This window comes from Miscanthus floridulus, chromosome 7 (assembly GCF_019320115.1).
Source record: "Miscanthus floridulus cultivar M001 chromosome 7, ASM1932011v1, whole genome shotgun sequence".
NCBI lineage: Eukaryota > Viridiplantae > Streptophyta > Magnoliopsida > Poales > Poaceae > Miscanthus > Miscanthus floridulus.
In genome coordinates this window covers 30,324,265-30,347,399 of record NC_089586.1, presented here as the reverse complement: position 1 = coordinate 30,347,399, position 23,135 = coordinate 30,324,265, and the positions used below count along the sequence as shown (strand labels likewise).

At 47.6% G+C, this 23,135-nt stretch overlaps 4 protein-coding genes across 5 annotated transcripts; 2 read left to right on the top strand and 2 right to left on the bottom strand.

Annotated features, from left to right (window-relative positions):
• The first annotated feature begins 1,580 nt into the window (after nt 1-1,580).
• On the top strand, nt 1,581-10,376 carry LOC136466797 (3-oxoacyl-[acyl-carrier-protein] synthase, mitochondrial-like). 2 transcript variants are annotated; one of them, XM_066465310.1, is made up of 13 exons: nt 1,581-1,968; nt 2,595-2,699; nt 2,783-2,854; nt 3,216-3,302; nt 3,386-3,537; nt 3,851-3,931; nt 4,025-4,058; nt 4,256-4,322; nt 4,399-4,475; nt 4,596-4,656; nt 8,586-8,668; nt 8,764-8,835; nt 8,937-10,376. In XM_066465310.1, the coding sequence occupies exons 1-13, from the start codon at nt 1,633-1,635 to the stop codon at nt 9,099-9,101; spliced, it is 1,392 nt and encodes a 463-aa protein (XP_066321407.1). In that variant the 5' UTR covers nt 1,581-1,632; the 3' UTR covers nt 9,102-10,376. The 2 variants fall into 2 exon arrangements, with proteins under 2 accessions (XP_066321407.1, XP_066321408.1); XM_066465311.1 differs by having other exon boundaries at nt 1,672-1,968; nt 2,638-2,699.
• A 153-nt stretch (nt 10,377-10,529) lies between these two features.
• Nucleotides 10,530-14,143, top strand: LOC136466798 (fumarylacetoacetase). The gene is made up of 14 exons (XM_066465312.1): nt 10,530-10,889; nt 11,106-11,184; nt 11,399-11,457; nt 11,551-11,675; nt 11,984-12,058; nt 12,177-12,255; nt 12,514-12,613; nt 12,695-12,754; nt 12,940-13,010; nt 13,126-13,188; nt 13,282-13,346; nt 13,482-13,578; nt 13,674-13,799; nt 13,898-14,143. Exons 1-14 carry the CDS (start codon nt 10,659-10,661, stop codon nt 13,958-13,960), a joined length of 1,293 nt encoding a protein of 430 aa, XP_066321409.1. The 5' UTR covers nt 10,530-10,658; the 3' UTR covers nt 13,961-14,143.
• A 128-nt stretch (nt 14,144-14,271) lies between these two features.
• LOC136466799 (exopolygalacturonase-like) lies at nt 14,272-16,051 on the bottom strand. Its single transcript, XM_066465313.1, has 2 exons — nt 15,455-16,051; nt 14,272-15,355 (listed from the first exon to the last, which is right to left on the bottom strand). The coding sequence occupies exons 1-2, from the start codon at nt 15,938-15,940 to the stop codon at nt 14,609-14,611; spliced, it is 1,233 nt and encodes a 410-aa protein (XP_066321410.1). The 5' UTR covers nt 15,941-16,051; the 3' UTR covers nt 14,272-14,608.
• A 266-nt stretch (nt 16,052-16,317) lies between these two features.
• Nucleotides 16,318-21,741, bottom strand: LOC136466796 (copper-transporting ATPase HMA4-like). The gene is made up of 9 exons (XM_066465309.1): nt 21,379-21,741; nt 20,617-20,879; nt 19,493-20,238; nt 18,927-19,398; nt 18,678-18,845; nt 17,981-18,235; nt 17,691-17,813; nt 17,100-17,585; nt 16,318-17,009 (listed from the first exon to the last, which is right to left on the bottom strand). The coding sequence occupies exons 2-9, from the start codon at nt 20,869-20,871 to the stop codon at nt 16,587-16,589; spliced, it is 2,928 nt and encodes a 975-aa protein (XP_066321406.1). The 5' UTR covers nt 20,872-20,879; nt 21,379-21,741; the 3' UTR covers nt 16,318-16,586.
• Nucleotides 21,742-23,135: the final 1,394 nt, after the last annotated feature.

Below are 23,135 nucleotides of genomic sequence, written 5' to 3'. Positions count from 1 at the left end.
TATAAAAAGAAAGTAAGACCGTCGTCCTGTTCGTTTGGCATATAAGCCGTACTTTTCAGCCAACAAATAGTATTTTTCTCTCATAACAAATTAACCAACAGTACTTTCAGCCATGACTTATCAGTCAAGCGAACAGGGCACGTAACTGTAGCTGGGGGACCTACAGGGGCATGGCCAGCGCACAATAAGGCCAGTCTCAGTGCTAATTTCATGTCCCAGTTTTCAATACCTCTATGTTTTGAAAATAGTGTTAAAGAATTTCATCCCAATAAAACTATCTCTACTCTCATAAAACTTTTATCACCTCTCTTTTCATAAATATAGCAACATATTTAATGTGTATAAAACTTTTACTGAGATTGGCCAAATAGTGAGCATCCATGCCTATGTGCGGCAAGCCGTAGCCCGCAGAACGGCAGAAGTGGCGTGCCGCCACCGCGCTACAGGTCGCAACAGCTTGCTCTTGTCCCACCACAGCCGACCGCCGGCCGGCCGGCGCGGCGGTGTGTGTGTCGTGCGCATCCCGTCTGTGTCCACCGCTTGTCTATGTCAACCAGTCCCCGCCGAAAGATCACCGTCCTGTTTGTTTTGGCTAGTTTAGCTTATAAGCCATGACTGAAAATACTGTTGGCTGAATTGGTGTGAGAAAAAAATATTGTTCATTGGCTGATAAGCTCAATACGACCAAGCGAACAGGCTGCACAACGTTGGGCCGCGTGTGTGTTTTTTTTAGCTCCGCACGCTTCTCCGCTCGACTGTTTTCCACGCAGCGTTTGACGAATACTTTTGGAAAATTTAAAGTCGTATATATAGTTGCCAAACTAATGATTCAAACTAAATTTGAATTATACTATCATGTTTCTTACTGTAAATCTTTCAAAACAAATAAAACCCCATACGGATATGTTTATTAGAATTTTTTTTTATGAAGAACATTTTTCTTCTAAAGATAGAGTATTTTTCTTTTTTTGTTAAGCATAGCAATGTTCTAGATTTAGGAAGCAACGTTCACAAGAAAAATATATTTTAGATTTAGGATAACAATATTTCAGATTTTAGCAGAATAAAATTATAGGTTCCTTTGCATAATATTCGTGCCCAGTATTAGAAAATAAAAAATCTTGCATAATTGGGACAATTAAATTGTACCTCGAGGATCTTTTGATATTGACGAACGAAATACACTATAGAACATCTCATATGTTGTGTGTGAACAATAAAAAATGCATCCTGGAACATCTTGTGGGTACGATATATAGAAACAGTGGAAAATACAACACATATGGAACTTGAATAATTTGAAAAAAAAATGTAAATACACCTCGGAACATCTCAAGAATATACCATTTGTAAATACAACGTGAATAATTGCATTATATTATATTATATATTATAGAAGTCTCATGCGCGTCAACCTTGTCGTGATTGCGTGATTCGTGAAGCAGACGTGCTGATGAAGCTGGACACAAAAATGAAAAGGCCCGTTGCATCACAGGAATGGCCCGTCACCCTTTTCCCTCGGCCCAACTAGAAAGCGGTTGCTTCGCAGGCCTTACTCGTCGGCTGCCGCTGCCCGCCAACGTCCGTCTCCCACAGCCACGCCGCCGTCCTCGAGCCGCTCCCCGTCGCCTGATGAGCTGCCTCCGCCGCGCTCCCCGCCTCCTCCGGGGCCTCTCTTCCTCCTCGGCGGAGGCGGAGGGGAAGGCGCTCCCGCCGCCGCGCCCCTCCGCGGGCCGCCGCGTGGTCGTGACGGGGCTGGGCGCCGTCACGCCGCTGGCGCGCGGCGTGGGCGCCACCTGGGACAGCCTCGTCGCGGGGAGATGCGCCGTGCGCTCTCTCTCCGCAGACTCTCTCCGCCTTCCGGAGGAAGCGGCGGGGAGGACGCTCGAGCAGCTCCCGTCCAGGGTCATCGCCGCCGTGCCGCGCGGGAAGGGCGAGGACGAGTTCGACGAGGACGCGTGGACCAAGGTCTAATGCTTTACTTCAATTGTTGCTCACGGTGTCCACGTGCGAGTACGCGAGCATTGCGCCATTTGTGTCCTTACTTTGCAATAGGAGTTCGAAATCTTTGCTCTAATTCTACACCACGATACAATTTACCACAACATGGACATGCAATGGCACTAAGCCCATATTACTGCTAAGTTCCATGCCAGTGGACATGTGTAATAGTCTCGAGCATGTATTATCATCAGCAGAAGATAAATCATAAATGTGACAGTTTACATCTTACAATGCTATACTACAGTCCTCACTCCTCAGTATACCGTTGCAAATAATCAATCCAGAAAGTGGTATATTAGTTATTTAATTACTTTCCACCATCGTCACTGATGCCAGTGCTTACAAAATTGGCGTGTCCTGCACCTCCCTTGGATTAGATATGTGCTTGCTTTAACAAACAGATCTCTATAGGAAAGATGTGCCTTCTCTGTTGGCTTTGTTCCATTGTGGAATCGCTATAATCCAATAGGAAGTCCATCGTGCACTACTGGAATGTTATTGCATATCTATGAGTGTTTAACTTGTGTGCTTATGTGGTCAAACTTTCTTTTTCATGTTCTTAAATCTTGATTGAACTTTCTTGTTTCCAGGATAAATCTATATCAGGATTTATATCCTATGCTCTGTGTGCAGCTGATGAGGCTTTAAGAGATGCAAATTGGTTGCCTTCCGAAGATGAGAAGAAGGAAAGAACGGTATGATCTGTCTTCTGTGGAAGCTCATTTTTCATTTTCATATATGTGTTTTTCAATTCCGGGTCTGATTAGTGCTGTATCAGGGAGTTTCAATTGGTGGAGGGATTGGAAGCATCTCAGACATTTTAGATGCGTCGCAAATGATCATCGAAAATGTTTGTATCCTTGCTCCTGCATTGCATGTGTACTGTTAGCAGCATTCACTGTATATTGTGGTAGTTCAATTTCAAATGATGATTGCACATAGTTAGATAATTCCTCTTCATTGACATGTGTTTCTATGATCTCAACTTTTTGTTCATCCATTCTACGTATAGTTGAGAATGTATCGAGGAAATGCGACATTAGATGTCTTGTTTAGACCAGATAGCCAGAAGCAATCCCATACATATATGGTTTATCTCGTTGCAATGCTTTGTTTGGCTTACAATGTCACACAGGCCTCACAATATAAATGATTATATTCTAGTTACTTCCAATCCTGAAATGTAAAGTTTGTTTTTTCTTTGGTCGCAGCGTCTACGTCGACTCAGCCCATACTTCATCCCCAAGATTTTGATCAACATGGCATCAGGTCATGTCAGCATGAGATATGGTTTCCAGGTGAACTTCCTTGTTGCCATTTGGAATAGCTAAGGTTTTTCTTTAAATGGATGTTAATAGTAGTAGTTATGCTTCTAACTTAGGGTCCAAACCATGCTGCTGTGACAGCTTGCGCCACTGGTGCTCACTCTATTGGCGATGCTACTCGGATGATCCAATTTGGAGATGCTGATGTGATGGTGGCTGGTGGAACTGAGTCCAGTATTGATGCTTTGTCTATAGCTGGATTTTCTAGGCAAGTATATTCCCAAATGTTTCGTGTTATCTGTCTTCCAAAATAGTGTTGTGTGTGCTTTCCTTTTGGTGATTGGAAAATGGCCTGAATGCTTTACTAAGGCTATTAGGAGGCACTGCTGAGTGCGAGGGTTGTAGTAAGCAGTAGAAAACCCACTTTTGCATCCACTAACAACCACTCGTAAATATATATGTAAACTTTAGCTACCTGCATGTTTAACCTTTTGCCCACTGTTGCTAATTGATATGTAATTTTTTCCCTTATTAGTGTCACCAGCCAATACCTTATCCCAATTTCCATGTATTTTGTGCAGGTTAAGGGCATTGTCTACAAAATATAATTCCTCTCCACTTTCAGCTTCAAGACCTTTTGATTGCGGTAGAGATGGATTTGTGTATGTCATGCCTCTATTAGATCGTGACTCTATTTTAATCTTTTGCTTATTTTTTTCCATGCTCTTACCTTTTTCTTCTAAACTGATCAATAGGATTGGTGAGGGCTGTGGGGTCATGGTTTTGGAGGTGAGTGGTTTGGGTATTGTTGGTTAAAACCAATCATTATTCCAGTAACACAGAAGATAGTATTGGAGAGTAATGCCTGGCTTTTCTTGATATTTCCATGGTGTGCTCATTTTATGTATTGAAAATCACTTACTTCCCTACCGTTGAAAATTATCCTAATGCACCATTTCTTAGGCTAACCATTCACTTCTCCACAGGCACTTGAACATGCAAAGGAACGAGGTGCAAAAATTTATGCTGAAGTTCGAGGCTACGGAATGTCTGGTAACCTGTTATTCCTCAATGAAAGATTGTTTCTGTCATTAATATGTATCAGATTATGAAGCTCAGTTTCTTTCAGGTGACGCACATCACATAACTCAGCCACAAAATGGTGGTAGAGGTGCTATCTTAGCCATGAAGCGGGCTTTGTATCAGGTGCAAAATCATATACGCCTTTGTTGTTTTGTGCTGCATATTTTAGTTGTTCTTTTAGTGTAAAAGAAATTAGGAACAGTATGGATGTTTCTTTAATTTGTGTTTGGATCTTCTTTCCAGTCAGGTCTTCATGCAAATGAAATTGATTACGTGAATGCACATGCCACGTCAACTCCTCTTGGTAAGCACTCACAATCACATGCTGATGGCATTCATCAACTTAGCTATAACTTGTGTTCTATTCTATTTCTCGGATAACTTATGTTTCTGATTGCAAGCTATATGCAACTAATTTTTGTTTGAACCATTAGAATAGGCGCCCTAATGGGCTGGCCTTGGGCCTGGCGCCTAGCCTGTTAGGCTGGCTGCCTTAGGGGATAAGATAGATAGATTACATTGATAAGGCAAGGATCACCGTTGATTGGGTGTTTCTATAAACCCTATTGATCCTTGCCTATATATTGTACCCTGTACTGCTGCTAATCTATCAATCAATTCCTGAGACCTATTCGCTCTTATGGTATCAGCCGCCTAGGTTTAGGTCTCCTCTTCCGCTGCCCACTCCACGCGCGCCGGCCCCTCTGCGCGCCGGTACCCACCGTGCTGCGCCACCATGCCCTCCACCCCTCCAGCAACCCCCAGGGCTGGGGACGATCTGGACGCCTCCTCTGCCACCATCCAGGCAGACGCCGTCGCCCAACGCCTCGCCGCGGACAAGGCCAACGAGGCTGCCGCCGCTGCTCAGCGTCTTGAACGCGAGCGTCAGGCTGCGCGTGATGCTGCCCTAGCACGCACCCTACAGGCCGAGGAGGAGGCCACAGCCGCGACTAAGGATCGCGACGCTGCCGCCCAGCGCGCTAGCAAGGCACTGGCGCGTGCTGCCAAGGAGCGGGCGGCCGCTGCTGCCGCCGTTGCTTCGGAACCCTCTGGCGCCGCACCTGCAGGCACTTCAGTGCCGCCACCCGATCTTCGGGCTGCCATGCTGCATCACGAGGCCGTTGCCCTTCTGCAGCTCCATGTTCAGGCTGTTGCGGTCAGCAACATCCGGAGCCACGTCACCACCATCCTCGACGTCGATTCCGGTAACTTCAACTGCTGGTGTGATCAGTTTCTTCTCATTCTCGGCAAGTTCTCCCTCCAGGATCACGTTCGAGAGGAACCTCCAGCCCTAATTCCTCCTGATTAGGCCCGGATGGACTGCGTCGTCAAGTCCTGGATCGTCGCCACGCTCACCGACAACCTTGGCGAGATCATCTCCATCCAGGGCTCCACTGCTCGGCATGCCTGGCTCGCCGTTGAGTCGCAGTTCCTTGGCAACCGCGAGGCTCGCTCCATCCACCTCGAGACGCGGTTTTGCAACTTCGTCCAGGGCGACCTCTCCGTCACCGACTACTGCCGCAAGCTGAAAAAGATGGCCGATGATCTCACGACCCTTGGCGAGGTCGTCACCGACCGCACGCTCGTCCTTAACGTGATCCGTGGCCTCAACGAGCGCTTCAGCCACGTTGGGACGCTCCTTCGTCGCGCTCGACCGTTCCCCACCTTCCTGGAGGCTCGTGACGACCTCATCCTCGAGGAACTCACCATGGAGACCCGCAAGGACGCACCTGCCACTGCGCTCGCCGCCTCCACTACTCCCAGCCCTGCCCCTGCGTCCTCCGGCACGGGCGCTGGTGGGAACTCCAAGCCGCCTAACAACCATCGCAGCAAGCGCAGCGGTGGCGGCAAAGGCAACAACGGCGGTGGCCCTCCTGGACAGGGGTCACGCCCCACTGGTGGCGCACAACAGCAGCAGCACCCTGCTGGAATGCAGCAGCAGCCGGGCGACAGGCGGCCATGGCCCAGCGTCTACAACCCCTGGACCGGGATCATTCAGATGTGGCCAGGGGGACCTCGTCCACCGCTGGCACCCATCCTAGTGCTTCCTCACTTGTAGGCGCAGCAGCAGGCACAACAACACACGCAGCAGCAGGCGCAGCAGCAGGCCTTCCTCGCCCAACAGCAGCAGCACGCCCTTGCTGCTCACCAGCAGGCCGCTGCCCTCCCTGCTCCTGATGGCACTGGACAGTGGGTCGCCCCCGGGTATTACAACCCGGTGGCCGGCCTCCCCTCTTGGGACCCAACGGCCCTCGCCTCCGCCTTCAGCACAACGTCGCTGACCCCTCCTACGTCCAACGAGTGGTACTTTGACTCAGGTGCTACTTCACATATGACATCTCAGTCCTCCTCTCTTTCACATGTTCTTCTCCCGCGGTACCCTACTCCTTCATCCATTGTTGTCGGTAATGGCTCTCTTCTCCCTGTCAGGGCCACTAGCTCTACAGAGTTGTCTCGTAATTTACGTCTTAATAATGTCCTTGTGTCGCCACAACAAATTATTAAGAATCTTATCTCTGTTCGTCAATTTACTACCGACAATAATTGTTCTGTTGAGTTGGACCCCGCTGGTTGTTCTGTGAAGGTTCTTCCATCTCGGACCGAGATCGTCAGGTGCAATAGCTCTGGGCCGCTATACCCTCTACGCCTACCCCCAGCACACTCCCTTGTCGCCTAGGCTTCCTCCCCGCTGTGGCATCGGCGTCTTGGCCACCCCGGTCATGAGGCGTTGTCGAAGCTCGCGTCTAGTGTCTCCTGTCATATTCAGGATTGCTCAGAGTTGTCATGCTTGTCAGTTAGGGCGTCATGTTCGTTTGCCCTTTCATGAGTCCACCTCTCGTGCGTCTAGCAAGTTTGATCTTATACATTGTGATTTATGGACTTCTCCAGTTGTCAGCATTTCTGGTTATAAATACTACTTGGTCATACTTGATGATTGCACTCATTATTTGTAGACGTTTCCTTTGCGGCTTAAATCTGACACTTTCAGCACGCTTGCTCACTTCATCGCTCACGCCTCCACCCAGTTTGGCGCCCGGGTCAAGGCTGTTCAGTGCGACAACGGGAGAGAGTTTGACAACTCTAGCTCCCATCAGTTTTTCCTCGCTCAGGGCATCCACCTTTGCATGTCCTGTCCCTACACATCGTCTCAAAACGGTAAAGCTGAATGCATTATTCGCTCCATCAATAATGTTGTTCGCTCACTGCTCTTTCAGGCGTCCATGCCTAACGCATTATTCGCTCCATCAATAATGTTGTTCGCTCACTGCTCTTTCAGGTGTCCATGCCTCCACATGCATGATCCTCGTGAGCCTCACCTTGCTGCCCTGAAGAGGATTCTTCGCTACGTTCGAGGCACTTTTCACCTTGGTCTCCTGCTGTGACCGTCTACTTCGACTGATCTTGTCGTCTACACCGACGCTGACTGGGCTGGTTGTCCGGACACTCGCAAGTCCACCTCAGCTATGCGGTGTTCCTTGGCGACAACCTTGTTTCCTGGTCCTCGAAGCGCCAGAACACAGTGTCAAGATCCAGTGCTGAAGCCGAGTATCGCGCGGTGGCCAACGGAGTTGCAGAGGCTACTTGGCTCCGCCAGCTACTTTTGGAGCTACATGCCCCTCTACGACGTGCCACACTGGTGTATTGTGACAACATCAGTGCCGTCTACATGACCTCCAACCCGGTTCAGCATCAGCGCACCAAGCATATTGAGATCGATCTTCACTTCGTCCGGGAGCGAGTCACCGTTGGTGATCTTCGTGTTCTGCATGTTCCCACCTCTTCGCAATATGCAGATATCTTCACCAAAGGGCTGCCTACTTCAGTTTTCACGGAGTTTAGGTCCAGTCTAAACGTGCAGAGTGGCTGACGATTCGACTGCGGGGGCGTGTTAGAATTGGCGCCCTAATGGGCTAGCCTTGGGCCTGGCGCCTAGCCTGTTAGGCTGCCTGCCTTAGGGGGATAAGATAGATAGATTACATTGATAAGGCAAGGATCACCGTTGATTGGGTGTTTCTATAAACCCTATTGATCCTTCCCTATATATTGTACTCTGTATTGCTGCTAATCTATCCATCAATTCCTGAGACCTATTCGCTCTCATGAACCACAAATAGCCTAATTCACATAACTTCTGTTTGTTCTGTTCTTTTTAGATAACTTCCTTTTCCAATTCTGAGCTAAAAATGAACTATAAATGAATTGACTCTTAATTTGGATTTGACCCACAATTAGGTGATGCTGTGGAGGCTAACGCGATCAAATCCGTCTTTGGTGACCACGCAGCATCCGGTGGTCTCGCATTATCCTCAACAAAGGTAGCCTCCCACGCCACAGTGCTATCAAAACTTACCTTTCTTCCCCCTTTTGTTTTTCCCCCTCCCAGTCCATTCCAACGCACAACTTTGTCCAGGGAGCAATTGGTCATCTGCTAGGGGCAGCTGGATCAGTGGAAGCAATCTTCACTGTGCTAGCAATCCACCACGTATGTCGTCTACCATCTCTTGGTTATGAGCAGCGGCTCAATTCGGACCAAAAGAGAAAACACTCCTGTGCTCAACTCACATCACCATCTGCTGTTTTCAGGGAGTCGCGCCGCCTACGCTTAACCTGGAGCAGCCAGACCCCCTGTTCGAAGGGGCGTTCACGCCACTATCTGCACCCAAGAAGGCGCCGATACGAGCGGCCATCTCCAACTCTTTCGGGTTTGGTGGAACTAACACGTCGCTGCTGTTCTCGTGCCCGCCCTAGTTTTAACAGCACTCTACCATCTGTTCCTCGGCTCCTCGCTGGAAGTGAAGAGGCGTGTACCGGAATATTCAGAGATGTTCCGGAGTAAACATCGGAAGGCGCCACCCGCGTTTGGCTGAAGTCGAGGAGGAGGCTTCAGGGCTTTGACGCGCAACGTTCTGTTTCCTTCGCTTGCCTCATGCGTTTGCTTCGGCTGCCGTGCAAACCGTTTAACCGCTACACACCTGAGGCAACTAAAATCGGTTAAACGGTTCTTCGCAGGTTTTTGTTCCAAGTGTCTGTTAAACTGAACATCATTTGCTCTGCACTGGAGAAAGCAGTTCAAAGTGAAAGCTATATTTGGGTACGTACTTGGGTTCGTGTTCGTGTATGCATGGCCCCATGGGTCTTCTAGAGTGTGGTATGCAGCTTGAGCTAAGAACAAATTTACCAGCCCTCCAAGGCACAAACTCGTTGCTCTCTCCAGTTTGATTCAGCTTTTATAAACCAAGAAAGATGAGCCAGCTGGAAGCTGAGCGCCAGCGATGCTATTACGGCTTCTAGACGGTTTTCTTTGTGACCGGCTGAACCGCATCGTAAACTTATCCGCCCAAAGATAAACCATAGCTAGTCAGCTAGTAAACTCCTACTACTACTGCTACTACCAGTAACTACTCCCTCCGTCTCCAAATAAATCAATTCATAAAATCCGTGTTAAGTTTAACTGACTTTATAGAAAAGAGTAATAACATATATGACATAAAATGAGCACCTTATAATAATATAATTTATGGTAGATCTAATAATACTTATTTGATATCATAGATCTTAACGTTTTTTTTTAGAAATTCGGTCAAAGTTTAAAAAGTTTTTTTTCCTAGAAATTCAGCTAAAGTTTAAAATGTTTGACTTAAGATAACTCTAAAAATCTATTTATTCACGGACAGAAGGAGTAGTAAATAGAGAACCTCTTCTCTCCTATTCCAAGAGGCATTAAAGTCGAACGAAAATCCTATGACTTGTTTGGTACACGTGTATTCAAATCAACCTGTATATGCTGGAACGGATTGTTTTGTAGAAATTAGTTAATTTTCTATACCATCCACTAACACGCGTAGATTAAAATAAATACGAGCAAACAAGTCTATATGTGTAGACTTGTTGAGATCCTGGATTCCCCATGTGAGTCCAATATTTCTGAACTTCAATCCACATCATTGTACCTTTTAAGCTACTATTTCATTTTCTAAGTAAATAAATCTAAATACTATATTATATATAATTTCTGCATATTTACAATTAGATATTTGACTCGGATAAAACTAGCTAGCTAGAACCGTACTGCATACATATCCTAGGAGGATTTCCAAAACCAAACCAGCAGTGCCCCGACACATCCACCCTATCTATTTATACATACGGGCGGCCGGGGCTCTGCCTCCTCTGCAAGTCTTCGCGGCGGGTTGTTGTGGCCTGTGGCTGTGGTAGGCAGCACAAGACGACCGAGAGTTCGACGAGTCGTCGAGACCACCAACAAACCAAACACCACCCACGACTCCACGAGAGAGCGGAGGAGCAATGGCGGAGCCGAGCCAGAAGCAGCTGCTGCGGTCGTTCGTGGAGGTGCCGGCGGGCTCGCACTTCCCCATCCAGAACCTGCCCTTCGGAGTCTTCCGCCGCCGGGGGCCGCAGCCGCAGGCGCCGCGCCCCGCGGTGGCCATCGGGGACTTCGCGCTCGACCTCGCCGCCGTCGCCGACGCGGGGCTCTTCGACGGGCCCGTGCTCTCCGGCTCCCCGTGCTTCCACCAGGTGCATGCCTGCTCTGATCCTCAGCCCTTTGATTCGATTCGATTGCTCCAGTGACGGATGGACGGTTGGATGGTGTGAGCTTGATTTTAGCTACGCCGAGTCGCCGTGTGGGTTGTTGGTGCCACGGTGGAGATAGTTAATTGAGGATTTGAGGTAACTGGTCCGGTACTGGACTAGAGTAGAAAATAATTGGTGTCCTTGGTGCTGTGCGCGCAGGAGACGCTCAACATGTTCTTGGGGATGGGCCGGCCGGCGTGGAGGGAGGCGCGCGCCACGCTGCAGAAAATCCTCTCAGGTTCTAGTCTTCTTCTGCTTCTTTTATTTACTCGCTCTGGTTTTTAGCCTTTTCACTGACCACACAATTAGCAGGCTGCAATCTGCAAAGTGTCAAGAAAAAACAAAGTGTGATTGTTTGTTCATAGTAGCTATCGATGTCGATGGATGGCAATATATACAGTTGCAGGACGAAACTAGCTAGTCTTCACTCTTCTCTCCTTGTTGCTTTGCAGCCGATGAGCCAGTCTTGCGTGACAATGAGGCGCTGAGGAACAAGTGTCTGGTACCAATGGTGAGCTTCATGACTCAGCCTTCTCGTCTCTTCTAATGGTAACAAAAGGATCCTTGACCAAATCATCGCCAATGCTCTGCTTTGATAATGCAGAGTGATATCGAGATGGTTCTACCAATCACGGTTGGAGGTTACACAGACTTCTTTTGTTCTGTGCACCATGCAAGGAACTGCGGATTCATCTTCCGAGGACCGCAGACTCCAGTCATGCCAAATTGGTAATGTGTTTTTTTTCTGACAATGTGCTTTTTTGGCATTTGGGGGCGGGGGGGGGGGGGGGGGGGGGGGGGGGTCATATTCTTGCTAAGTTGCTAGGGATCATGCAGTTGCACTTTTTACTGATAATAACAAGACTAAAGTATGGACATCCGTAGCACTGGTTATGTTACTATGTTCAATCTTCATGGTTACGATTAAATTTCTTGATGCTTTGCTGCATGTCATTGTTTACTCTACTTTTGTTTTCATCACTTCGTTGATGTGACCCAATTATAACTAACTTACAATATACATTTTGTCAATTCAGGTTTTATCTTCCAATAGCATACAATGGGCGAGCATCATCTATAGTTGTGTCTGGAACCGATGTCATTAGGCCCAGGTGTGCATCCCAAAATACTTGCTAAAAAGAGTCTTAACTGTTGTTTCAAGCTTGAAACCTCTATTTTGTGTGCCGACTGTTGCTCTTTTGTTTAATTACTTCTCTGTTTTTCATATAGAGGACAAGGACATCCAACAGGAAACTCCTCCGCTCCTTATTTTGGTCCCTCTCAGAAGCTTGATTTTGAACTTGAGATGGTTAGCTTCTTACTGACCCTAGTACTAACTCTTTCTTCTGTCTGTAATTGGCCTATCTACCTAATTAAGCTGTCAAGTCACTTTCAGTTAATTGTTTTTTTTCTCATTAAGCACTTTCAGCTATTATTTTCTTATTGCACATTTTCAGTTATTCTTGGTATATGATTATCAAATATAGGACTAGTATAGGTAATGTGTGCTTTGTTTCAGTGATGGTTTTCTTTTCACTATATTTATCATAATGCTTGTTGTTTTCAGGCTGCCATTGTTGGTCCAGGGAATGAATTAGGCAAACCTATTGATATTAATGACGCTGAAGAACATATTTTTGGCCTAACTTTGATGAATGACTGGAGTGGTATTCTATTCTTTTCAATTTTAATCTGTTTAATGTTAACATGCATGATGTCATTATACTGAGTTGCATGTAATATGACAGCCAGAGATATACAGGCTTGGGAGACTATACCTCTTGGACCTTTCCTTGGGAAAAGCTTCAGTAAGACACTTGATACCCTTAATGAAACTTTTAGGTTTTCTGAACAAATATTAAGCTATGCTTTATAAATAAAAAGTTAGCAGTCCTGCAAGCTTAACATATGCACTTCCGTCGTTTTCCCTTTTTGGCTCCATAATATTTCAGTTGTGTCCTGAAAATTTACTGTGTTTCTACAATTTCTCTAGGTACCACCATATCGCCATGGATTGTTTCTCTGGATGCTTTGAAGCCTTTCATGTGTGATGCTCCTAAGCAGGTGAAGATTTGTCGTTGGAATAACCAATACTGCAAAGATAACACTGACCAACTGAGTTATTTTTCCTAATCAGCATTTTATGGAACATGGAGACCTAATTCTCTTTGCATTACAGGAACCCGAGCCTTTACCGTACCTAGCTGAAAAGAACCACATAAACTATGACATTCCTCTTGAAGTATGGCATTGTTATTCTGCAGCTTCTTCTTCACTATTTTTATTTATGTCAAAAAGAGATCTAAGTGGAGCACCTTTTTTTTTCCTTTGAAAGGTCTGGGTTAAGCCCAAAGGTCAAAATGATGCATCAATTGTCACAAAAACTAATTTCAAGCATCTGTAAGTACACTGCTTATTCATCTTTTTGCTTTAAATGCTCATGTGTTTGAGTTGGATGCAACCCATCAACCAATACTGCATATGTTTTTGCCATAGCACATAACATTGGCACATTCTTGCAACCAATTTCCACAGGTATTGGACGGTGACGCAGCAGCTAACACACCACACTATCAATGGATGCAACATGAGTCCGGGGGATATATTTGCAACCGGCACACTCAGTGGACCTGTATGGAATAAACACTGCATCTTTTATCATTGACATGTAACTGAGGGTTGCCTATCCATATGATGAATCTTATTTTGACACATGTGACATTTCAGGAACCTGACTCCCTCGGATGTCTGCTGGAGCTAACATGGAACGGGCAGAATGAGATACCGGTGGGGAATTCGACCCGCAAGTATCTAGAAGATGGAGATGAGGTCATCTTGACAGGATGCTGCAAGGTATTGTGAATTCGTCTTTCCTGATCAACTCAAATCTAGGCCTCTATCTCTATGGTGATGTCGGGCTGTATCTTTGATTCCATCTGCTGGTTCTTCAGGGTGAGGGCTACAACGTTGGTTTTGGAACCTGCACCGGGAAGGTTCTGCCGGCGCTTCCCTGAGCCACACAACACGTGTTCGCATCAGTTCTCCGGAGTCTCAACAATCTCAACTATCAAAGAGTTCATTCCGCAATCTAGCAAGCTGCTATGTAACTGAACAATACCGGGTTGTTTTCCTGCACTGTTGAAGATGAGGAGACTGATACTCTGTTGTGCAATAAAATTGGTTCATCATTTTACACATTTTCTCTCTCTAAGAGTTGTGTTATTAAACTTGTAGTACATTGCAATGACCTCTGACAAGAAATTTAGAAATGTCACGCGGATTGTGAAACAGAGAGCATATCATCGAGCGTGAATGTATGTATGGAACGGAATTACAGTTACACTAGTTTTTTTTTTTTGAAGACATCACCGGAGGGGTGAGAGCTCCACCTGAATGGATTTTCCATTGATTCCGGCGAGCCGGTGGATGGAGGGTGCCAAGGCACCTACAGGGTCGAGGACCCGTAGTCATATTTAGATTACAAATGAGGAGGTAGGAGAGCTTAGCAGTTACACTAGTAGAATAAGCAAGTTCGTAGATTGTCAGGCGCCTAACAATAATTGCATTGGTTGGTTAATTTTGCGATCCAAAAAATTAAAAAAAAACAAAGCAGCGGATATATGGATATATATAGTCGAGACTGGAGAGTGATGTTAATTGGTTCAGATGCATGCGAGCTCCTTTGCCAAGCCGCTGGACTTGCCGATGGCGTTCTTGCAGACGGCCATGGTCTTGTTGCCGGACCCGTTGTACTTGATGTCGACGTTGATGAGCTGCACGCCCTGGCAGGGCAGGTTGTTGGCGCAGTTGAGCGTGATGGCCTCGGGCGTGTTTGAGGTGCCGTGGATGTTCTTGAAGACGACGTCGGTGACGGCCACCTTGGATGCGCCGGACCTGACGCAGATGTTGTTGGGGCAGTACTTCTGGTCGATGATGATCGGGTAGGAGACGTTGTCCATGGTCACGTCCTCGTACAGGAACTTGCTGGCCTTGGGCGACGACTTGGAGTCTTCGTACGACTTGATGCGCAGGCCGTTGGTGGTGCCGGCGAGCGTGCACCCTTTCACCTTCAAGTCCTCCACGTCCTTCTCGTCCTTGTACCGCCCCAGGCTGCCGACGCTGATGCCGTGGCCGGGACCGCACTTGACGCCCTCGATCCGGATTATCTTGCTGCCGGGGCCGATGGAGATGCAGTCGTCGCCGACGCCGATGGTGGTGCCGCTGATGGTCACGTTGCTGGAGTCGCCGATGTGGATGCCGTCCGTGTTGGGGCTGTTGCCGGGGGCCTTGACCGTCACCTTGTCGATCAGCACGTTCTTGCTCGCGAAGATGTTCAGGTGGAAGAACTTGCTGTTGGCCAGCGTGATGCCGCGGATCTGCGCGTTCGTCACAAAGTCCAGCACCAAGCTCTGTCCATTGCAAATGCCATTGCAATCAATCAGTGTATTAACGCATCATTTTCGAGAGCAGGAGCAGGAGCAGGAGCAGGAGCAGGAGACCGTACGTACATTCGGGAGGACCTTGCAGTTGTAGGAATGCTGGCAGTCGTTCTTGTTCCACACCAGGGCGCCCTGCCCGTCGATGGTGCCGTGGCCATTGATGGACAGGTTCTCGACGTTCTCGATCTCGATCCAGTTCTTCTTGTACGCATTGAGGTCGCCGGTGCCGAGCAGGTTGCCGTCGAGGCGGATGATGATGGAGGACTTGCAGGGGCCCGACAGCTCCAGCCCGCCCGTCAGGTAGTTGCCCGGTGGGATGACGATCTTCTGCACCCCCGTCGCGTCGCACGCGTTCTTCCACGCCTTGAGGAGCATCGGGGTGCTGTCCGACTTGCCGTCGCCCTTGGCGCCCAGCTGCGCGATGTCCAGCGGGCCCGCGGGCACCGACGGCGCGCCTCCCGCCGCCTGCGCGCGCGCGGCGGGAGACACCGCGGCCATCACCAGCAGCGCGGCCACGGCCGCCGCCTTCATCGCCACATTGCTGATGAACGCCATATCTCGTGTTGGAGAGGATGGAGGCTGCGTGCCGGTGCGGTGACAGCGGCGGTGCGCTCGAGCGCATATATACGGCGACGGCGAGGGGGTGGCGTGCTATGTTCGGGATGGCCATGCGTGCATGGCGCGCCCGGCGAGACGTCGGTGTCCTCTGCTTTCTTTAGGGGTCCCATCAGCTGGTTGCCCGTTGAACTCTCTCCGATTCGAGCAACACACCGTGCGGCAGCTTAACGATTACCAGCCTGCTCTACTGGTCTGTTCCAGCACGTGAATTGTCCGGTGCCAATGAAGTCCGATTCGTGCCTTATTAGAGTATGATACCGTGGATTAAGAATAGCCTCATGGATGCATACCAACAATGAAACATTACCCCATCATTTAACTGTGTACTAGCATATAAACCTTGTCTTCAATTATTGCACAATCAATCTGCGAACTGTTCCAAAACGTGAAAACAATAGCGCAAAACTACTTGCTGTACACGAATCGATCTGGTGTGCCGCCGCAGCTGCAAACAAAGCGTTTGCAAAAGCAATGCCTCTTTGATCACCCGGTATGCCAGTGTTGGCTCTGTAAGCATCAGTGACGCCAGCAAGCTCTTGTTAGAATGTTAGTACATCGAGATTGAGGGATCAGTCCTCCCTCCTCACACCAAATCCGAGCCGTCCCCGGGCCTGGGCGCGTCTTCGATGTGCAGTGGTTTCTTGTAGAGCTGGAGGAGCAGGGAGGAGCAGACGACGCTCACCGACGAGGCAGCCATGCATGCCCCGGCGAGCCAGGGGGGCAGCCGGATGCCCGTGAACGGGAACAGGACGCCGGCGGCGATCGGCATGCCCAGGACGTTGTAGCCCAGGGCCCACACGTAATTCAGCCGGATCCTGGAGAGGGTCTTGCGCGAGAGATCGATGGCCGTGATCACGTCCTCAAGGCTGCTCTTCATCAGAACAATGTCAGCGGCCTCGATGGCCACGTCTGTGCCGGCGCCAATCGCCATGCCCACGTCTGCTGCCGCCAATGCTGGCGAGTCGTTTACCCCGTCGCCAACCATTGCCACCGTCAACCCTTGCATCTATTTAAAACAAAAATGTAAGAAAGATTACTAATAGTCCGTGGTGCAACATCGGAATTAATCCTGAAAGAAAAGGACAATAGATTGTACCTGCAAGTCTTTGATCTTTTCAGCTTTTCCCACTGGATCGATCTCGGCAAACACCTGGCTGATCCCGACTTCCTTTGCAATTGATTTTGCGGTAGCCCAATTATCACCTGTCACCATGATACTGGAGATGCCCATTGACTTAAGGTAAGAAATGACTTGGCCTGCCTCAGGTTTCAGAGGATCCGAAACAGCAAGAGCCCCGCAGATAATCTTATCGATACCAACAAGTACACAGGTCCTAGCAAGCTCTTCCGTTTCGGACATGTACGCCTCCACCTCAGGGCTCAATGGAACTTCAAATTCCTGCATCAGCCTTTTGTTTCCAACCAAAACCAGCCTGCCTTCAACTTGGGCACTGACACCTGCTCCTGGATGCACCTCAAAGTCCCTCGATTCCATCATGTGATCACTGTGAGATCCATATTGCTCCTTGAGCTTCTTTGTGTGCTCAACGATAGCTTTTGATAGAGGATGCTCGCTGTTTGCCTGACCAAGGTAGAAACACATTAGAGAGTAGAGAGAAGTTATCGAAGAATTCACTGTTCAGCATAGCATTTGTGCAGGAAAATATCTTGTAGTTACGAAGCCAACCTCAGCACCAGCAGCCAGATCACAGAGTTCTAGAAGCGGTATCTTTGAGAAGATCTTTGTTTGAACGACAGAAGGTTTACCAACTGTCAGCGTTCCAGTTTTATCAAATATGATAGCCTTAATCTGCAAAAAGATAGATGAAAAAAAGAGAGACATTAGTTCAGTATGCCAATTTGAACAGCGGAGTTCATTTGGAAAATAATGTGCTTGTGGCCCACAAGCACATTGTTTTTTAAATCAACTCCACTTCTGCCACTAAAATCTTCGGAAAAAGAAATCATGTCCTTTACCTTATGAGCTTTCTCAAGTGCATTTCCACCCTTAATGAGAACACCTTGTGAAGCGCCTTTTCCAGTGGCAACCATAACAGCGGTTGGTGTAGCAAGCCCCAAAGCGCATGGGCATGCCACAACTAGGACAGAAATTCCAAACTGCAGAGCAAGCTCAAAACTATCCATGGCCTTTGGGATCCATTGTTGGGGTAAGAGGTGCAATTGCCCAGGTATGAACCAGCCAAGCCATGTAAGAAATGCAGCCGCCACCACCTTGAAATGAGAAGGAACGATATGAGGAACAAAAGAACTTGTATAAAGAGAGAGTCTCACAGCAAGCATATGTCAGAACATCTGCATGTTTGGAGCAGATGTCTTCCTATAACTAAACCATTACTCACTGCTGAGAACTGGTCAAATAAAGAGCAGGAATGAACCAGCTCATTAACTGAATAGGAAAAAAGTCCACCAGTTAACAGAATTAAATGAATGTGTTATGCTTCTAGACAGTTTCGAGCTGAACTCTGACCAAGTATCCGTCACCTACTCATATTTATCATGTTCAGAACTTCAACATGATAAATTCATTGTGGTGATCCAGTTATGAAACACTGGGCAGGTAGGATGATTTGGCCATGTTCCAATTTTGAATTAGAAAAAACAGTTCATGCATAACAGGGAAGAAATTTGCAGGAGAAAGCAACAGGCAACTTACAGTTGGAACAAAAAACCGTGAAATCTTGTCTGCTAACTTCTGCACTGGAGCTCTTGCAAGTTGAGCAGCTTCAACCAACTGAACTATTTGCGACAAAGCTGTTTCGGACCCAATATGAGTGGCCTTAACAATTATGCAACCGTTATCATTTACGGTGCCCCCAATAACCTGTTACAAAACAAATTGAATCATCAGAACAAGTAGTATAGTATTATACACAAAACCCCAAAAAAATGCAATGGATTTTACCCTGTCGCCTGGTTTCTTTGAAATAGGCCTTGCTTCCCCAGTTATCATACTTTCATTGACATGGCTTTGACCTTTGATGACAACGCCATCAACAGGAACTTTGGTGCCAGGCACAATCTTGATGACATCATTTCTCTGAAGTAACTGAGTGCTGATCTCTGTTTCTGAAATGGCATTTCCGTCCTTGTCAAAAGTAAGAAGACAAGCTGTTTCTGGTGCAAGCTCTGTCAATTTCGACAACGCATCTGATGTCTTTCCCTTTGCCATCACCTCCAGATATTTTCCCAGTAATATAAAAGATATCAGCATAGCACTAGTTTCAAAAAAGTCCTGGCCTTCAAATGAGTCTGATGTAAGTGCTTTCAGAACAATATACACAGAATAGAAGTAGGCAACATTTGTTCCCAAAGCAACCAGCACATCCATGTTTGAGTATCCTCGTTTGAGTGCATGATAGGCTCCAACGTAAAATCTGCAGGTAAAACAAATCATAGGAAATTACAAGGTGCAATGAAATTTAGGAATCGATAAACCAGTAATAGATGCTGGAGACTTCCAGGGTGTACCTCCAACCAACAATAAACTGAACTGGGGAACATAGCAACCACCGTAGTAGCATGCCTATTGTCATGTTGTTGCAGATTCTGTACTCCAACCAATCCCCAAAACGAGAAAGCATAGGAACAGCCATGGAGAACAGGAACACAGGAACCGAAAACAGGCAGCTCCAGAGAAATTGGTTCCTGTAATTCCTAATTTCATGATTTCGCTCTGCTTCTCTTTGCTTTGGTGGTGAGTGCAAGGTAGCATTAAAGCATTTAGGGGGCTGTGCAGCATTCTGAATGCACTGAATAAGTAATCTTGGACCAGTAATATCAGGATCATATGCAACTTTTATTGTCTGCTCAACTGTGTCCCATTCAACACTGTTGACCCCTTCCGCAGCTTCCAGTACAGACTGAACGAGTTTGGTGTCTTCTGGAGAATTCACACCCTCAAGCTTTAGATGCACTTTGTTCACATCGTCCCCAGAACTAATGGGATCAGCCCCAAATCCAGCATCTTCAACAGCTTCAATTATAAGATCATGGCTAGTGACATTTGGATCGTAGTGGACCTTAGCTTCCTCTAGAGCAAGACCCACTGCAGCTTTTTTGACTCCAGGTACCATTTGAAGCGCCCGTTCAACAGACTCAGAACAGCTTGTACAAGCCATTCCTTTTATCCGAAGTCTGCACACAGCAATTTCTTGTTCTTGAAGTTCATCAACCTCAAAGTTGAGGTCCTCAATAGCTTCTTTTATGGTTCTTGTCTGGGGAAATAAGAATCACAAGTTAATAACTGAGAAAATATGGAAAATAACACCTAATGTGTAATATACTGTCACTACTTCATGGTATTAATAAACTACACATGGATAGGAAATTCCTACAGCACAAATATATAGGCAGGTAAACATGAAAAACTCTTTATCTATATACGTCGCCAATTCATTTGTGAACCCAATTTCTAACAATCTTCCTGGCATGGAGAACACAAATACAGACATTTATAGTGAGCTTCCTATGATTTAGCATCTTATCATCACGAGATTGGCCCACAAAATTGAAAAAAAAAATCATGCTATGCTAAAATTTCAAAAAAAAAAAGGAGCAAAGATAGCAAGGCCATGGGCTCATGATAATCTTACATCAGTTTCCTCCGGTCTGTACTGAACCACGGCCTGGCCCTGAAGTGGGGAGACCTGGATGCTCTCCACCCCTTTCAAGCCGGCCACGACGGACTCTATCGACACGGCACAGGAGGCGCAGGAGATGCCCCGGACACTGAACATGACCTTCCTCGTCTTCCTCTCCTTCCTTGGAGACGCCCCGGCAGGAGAGGCGCTGCTGGATGTCGCCAGCAGAAGCGGGTCCTTGAGGTGGCTCTCGCCATTCCGCTCCATGCCTGTCGCTGAATTGAAACGCCAAAGATCAACTGCGTGTTAGATGTCACAAGTAAGTAGCTGAACACAATCGCTGTTAATTTACTACTAGTAGTAGCTCAGTAGCACTGTCTGCATTGCAACACCCCAATCATTGGGCAGTTAAAGTCACGGTAAATTGCTAGACCCGCTGACGCAATCAGAGCCATCATGACAAATATGCAGCAACACTACCAGAGACATGGAACCACGACTGACGCACACAAGTACACAGCTGGTGATTGAACGGCGTACGACAGTGGACACCACGACAGCGAGAGTTCCCTCATTTAATTCTCAGAGAGGGAGCGAACAAAAATACAGGAACTGAAATAGCAGCAGCTTTGTGCAGCAGAGCTAACGAGAAACCCGCGCACGCATCAACCGTGGATCAATCAGCCAACGACTCCAATCCAACGCTGCGAGTCCCCGACCGCGAGAGGCGATGGAAAAAAAAAACCACAGAAGATGGGTGGCACAAACACAAACCTGTGCTGTGATCAATCAAGCAATCGAACCGGAAGCCCGCGGTCGGCGCGGCGGAAGCACACGAGACGGCGCGCACCTCGGTCCCCGACGACCGCGGCGAGAAGAAGCTCTCGGCCCCCGCCTGCTGTAGCCTCCCTGCTCCCGCGGTGGCGGCGGCGCCTGCCTGCGCGGGGTGGTGGGGGGTTTTGAGTTGAACGAGGAGGAGGGGGTGCCTTGGCGGGCGTAGCAGTGGACTAGACGACCGTCCGTCTATATAAGAGGACACGGAGCGGAGGGGGCGGCGTGAATCGGGCGGTGGTGCGGTGCGGCACAGGGTGGAGACGGCGAGGTCGCCTCTCGCCCTCCTCGCGTGCGGCGGTTTGTTTGATTTGTTTATTTATTACTAAATAAATTTCGTGGGGATTCGGCGTGAATTTGGATGGGAACGCGACGGGGTTTTGTCAGATTCCTTTTGAAATCCCGGACGAGTTTGTTTTGATTTTGGGTTCCCTCGCCCATTTCCTTGTCCTTGAGTGCGCACTCGCTTTCTCCGCCCGCATTTTGTCCTGGCTTTCCTCGCCGCGTTTCTAGAGTTTTCCATTCCAAACGGCCACGGCACGAAATTTGAATGAATAGACCAATTGAATTCTCAATTCGAATTGAGACGTGTGGACGAATTTAAAAACTAATGATGGTCGTAGTGGGTTTCGAGATTCAAACTTGTCGTGAACCAGGTGCTGACTTTTTGAACCATTTCGTTTTCGTGGGCAGCGTGGCATTGTTTTCGGTACCACGGGCGAAACAAAACAAAAAGCTTTGCGCTTGTGACCTTGTGTAGAAGAATTGTTGTTGACCGCGACTACGACTTTGGTGATCCTGACATGTAACAGCGCTTATTGTATGTTTTCTGATAGAGCGTGTTGAGGTCGACTTCATCCACCTGAACAAGTCGTAGTGCATCTTCTAATAACTGCAGTTAGTTATTCCGATCGGAGTTTTCGTTGGCCCTCTGTCCAAAAAAAAACATAAATTTTGCTTTTGGACAAATCAAGCGGTCTGGAGATCGATTTATGGATTATATAACCAATGTAATATTATAAATAGTGTATATTAGTACTTGTGTTTATATATTTGATAAGATTGGAGGTTCATTAAGTCCTGACAGTGGAGACTTGTAATTTTTTAAAGGAAGGAGTAGCTAAGCTACACATGGTTCATGTTGTCTAAGGCCATGTTCGCTTCTCTTATAATTTATTTTTTAGATGGAATAATATTTTTCTTTCACAATAAATCAGCTGCAACAGTGTTTCGATTTGTTTTTTTAGCGAAGTGAACGGGGTTAAGAGGTTTACATTTTTTTTTAAAAAAAGAGAAAGGATTAGTTAAGATAGCCACGGTTCACAGCGTCCGGTGTTCATGGGATCTCCGAGGGCCGCCGTGTCTATACGTATGTGTGTGGTGCGGCCGTGCGACTGCGCCAGTGGGCAGTGCGTGCGTGGGCACGCGCATGGGAAGGATGGCCGGACCGGAGGCGATCCTGGCCTGCTTTACCTGTGACGCCAACAGGTCGAGTGGAAAGGGAGGCTGTTGGCTGTTGGCTGTTGCGCTGGCCACTCTCAGCCCGTTTGGTAGGCTGGCTGGTGCTAGGGCTGGACCAGCCAACCCAGCCAGCCAGTGCTAAGCCGTGGCCAGCAGCCTTAAGTCACCAGCTGGTTTGGAGACATTAAAAATTTAGCGCCAATGCATTGTAGCTCATGCTGATTTCAAATTTTCTAATT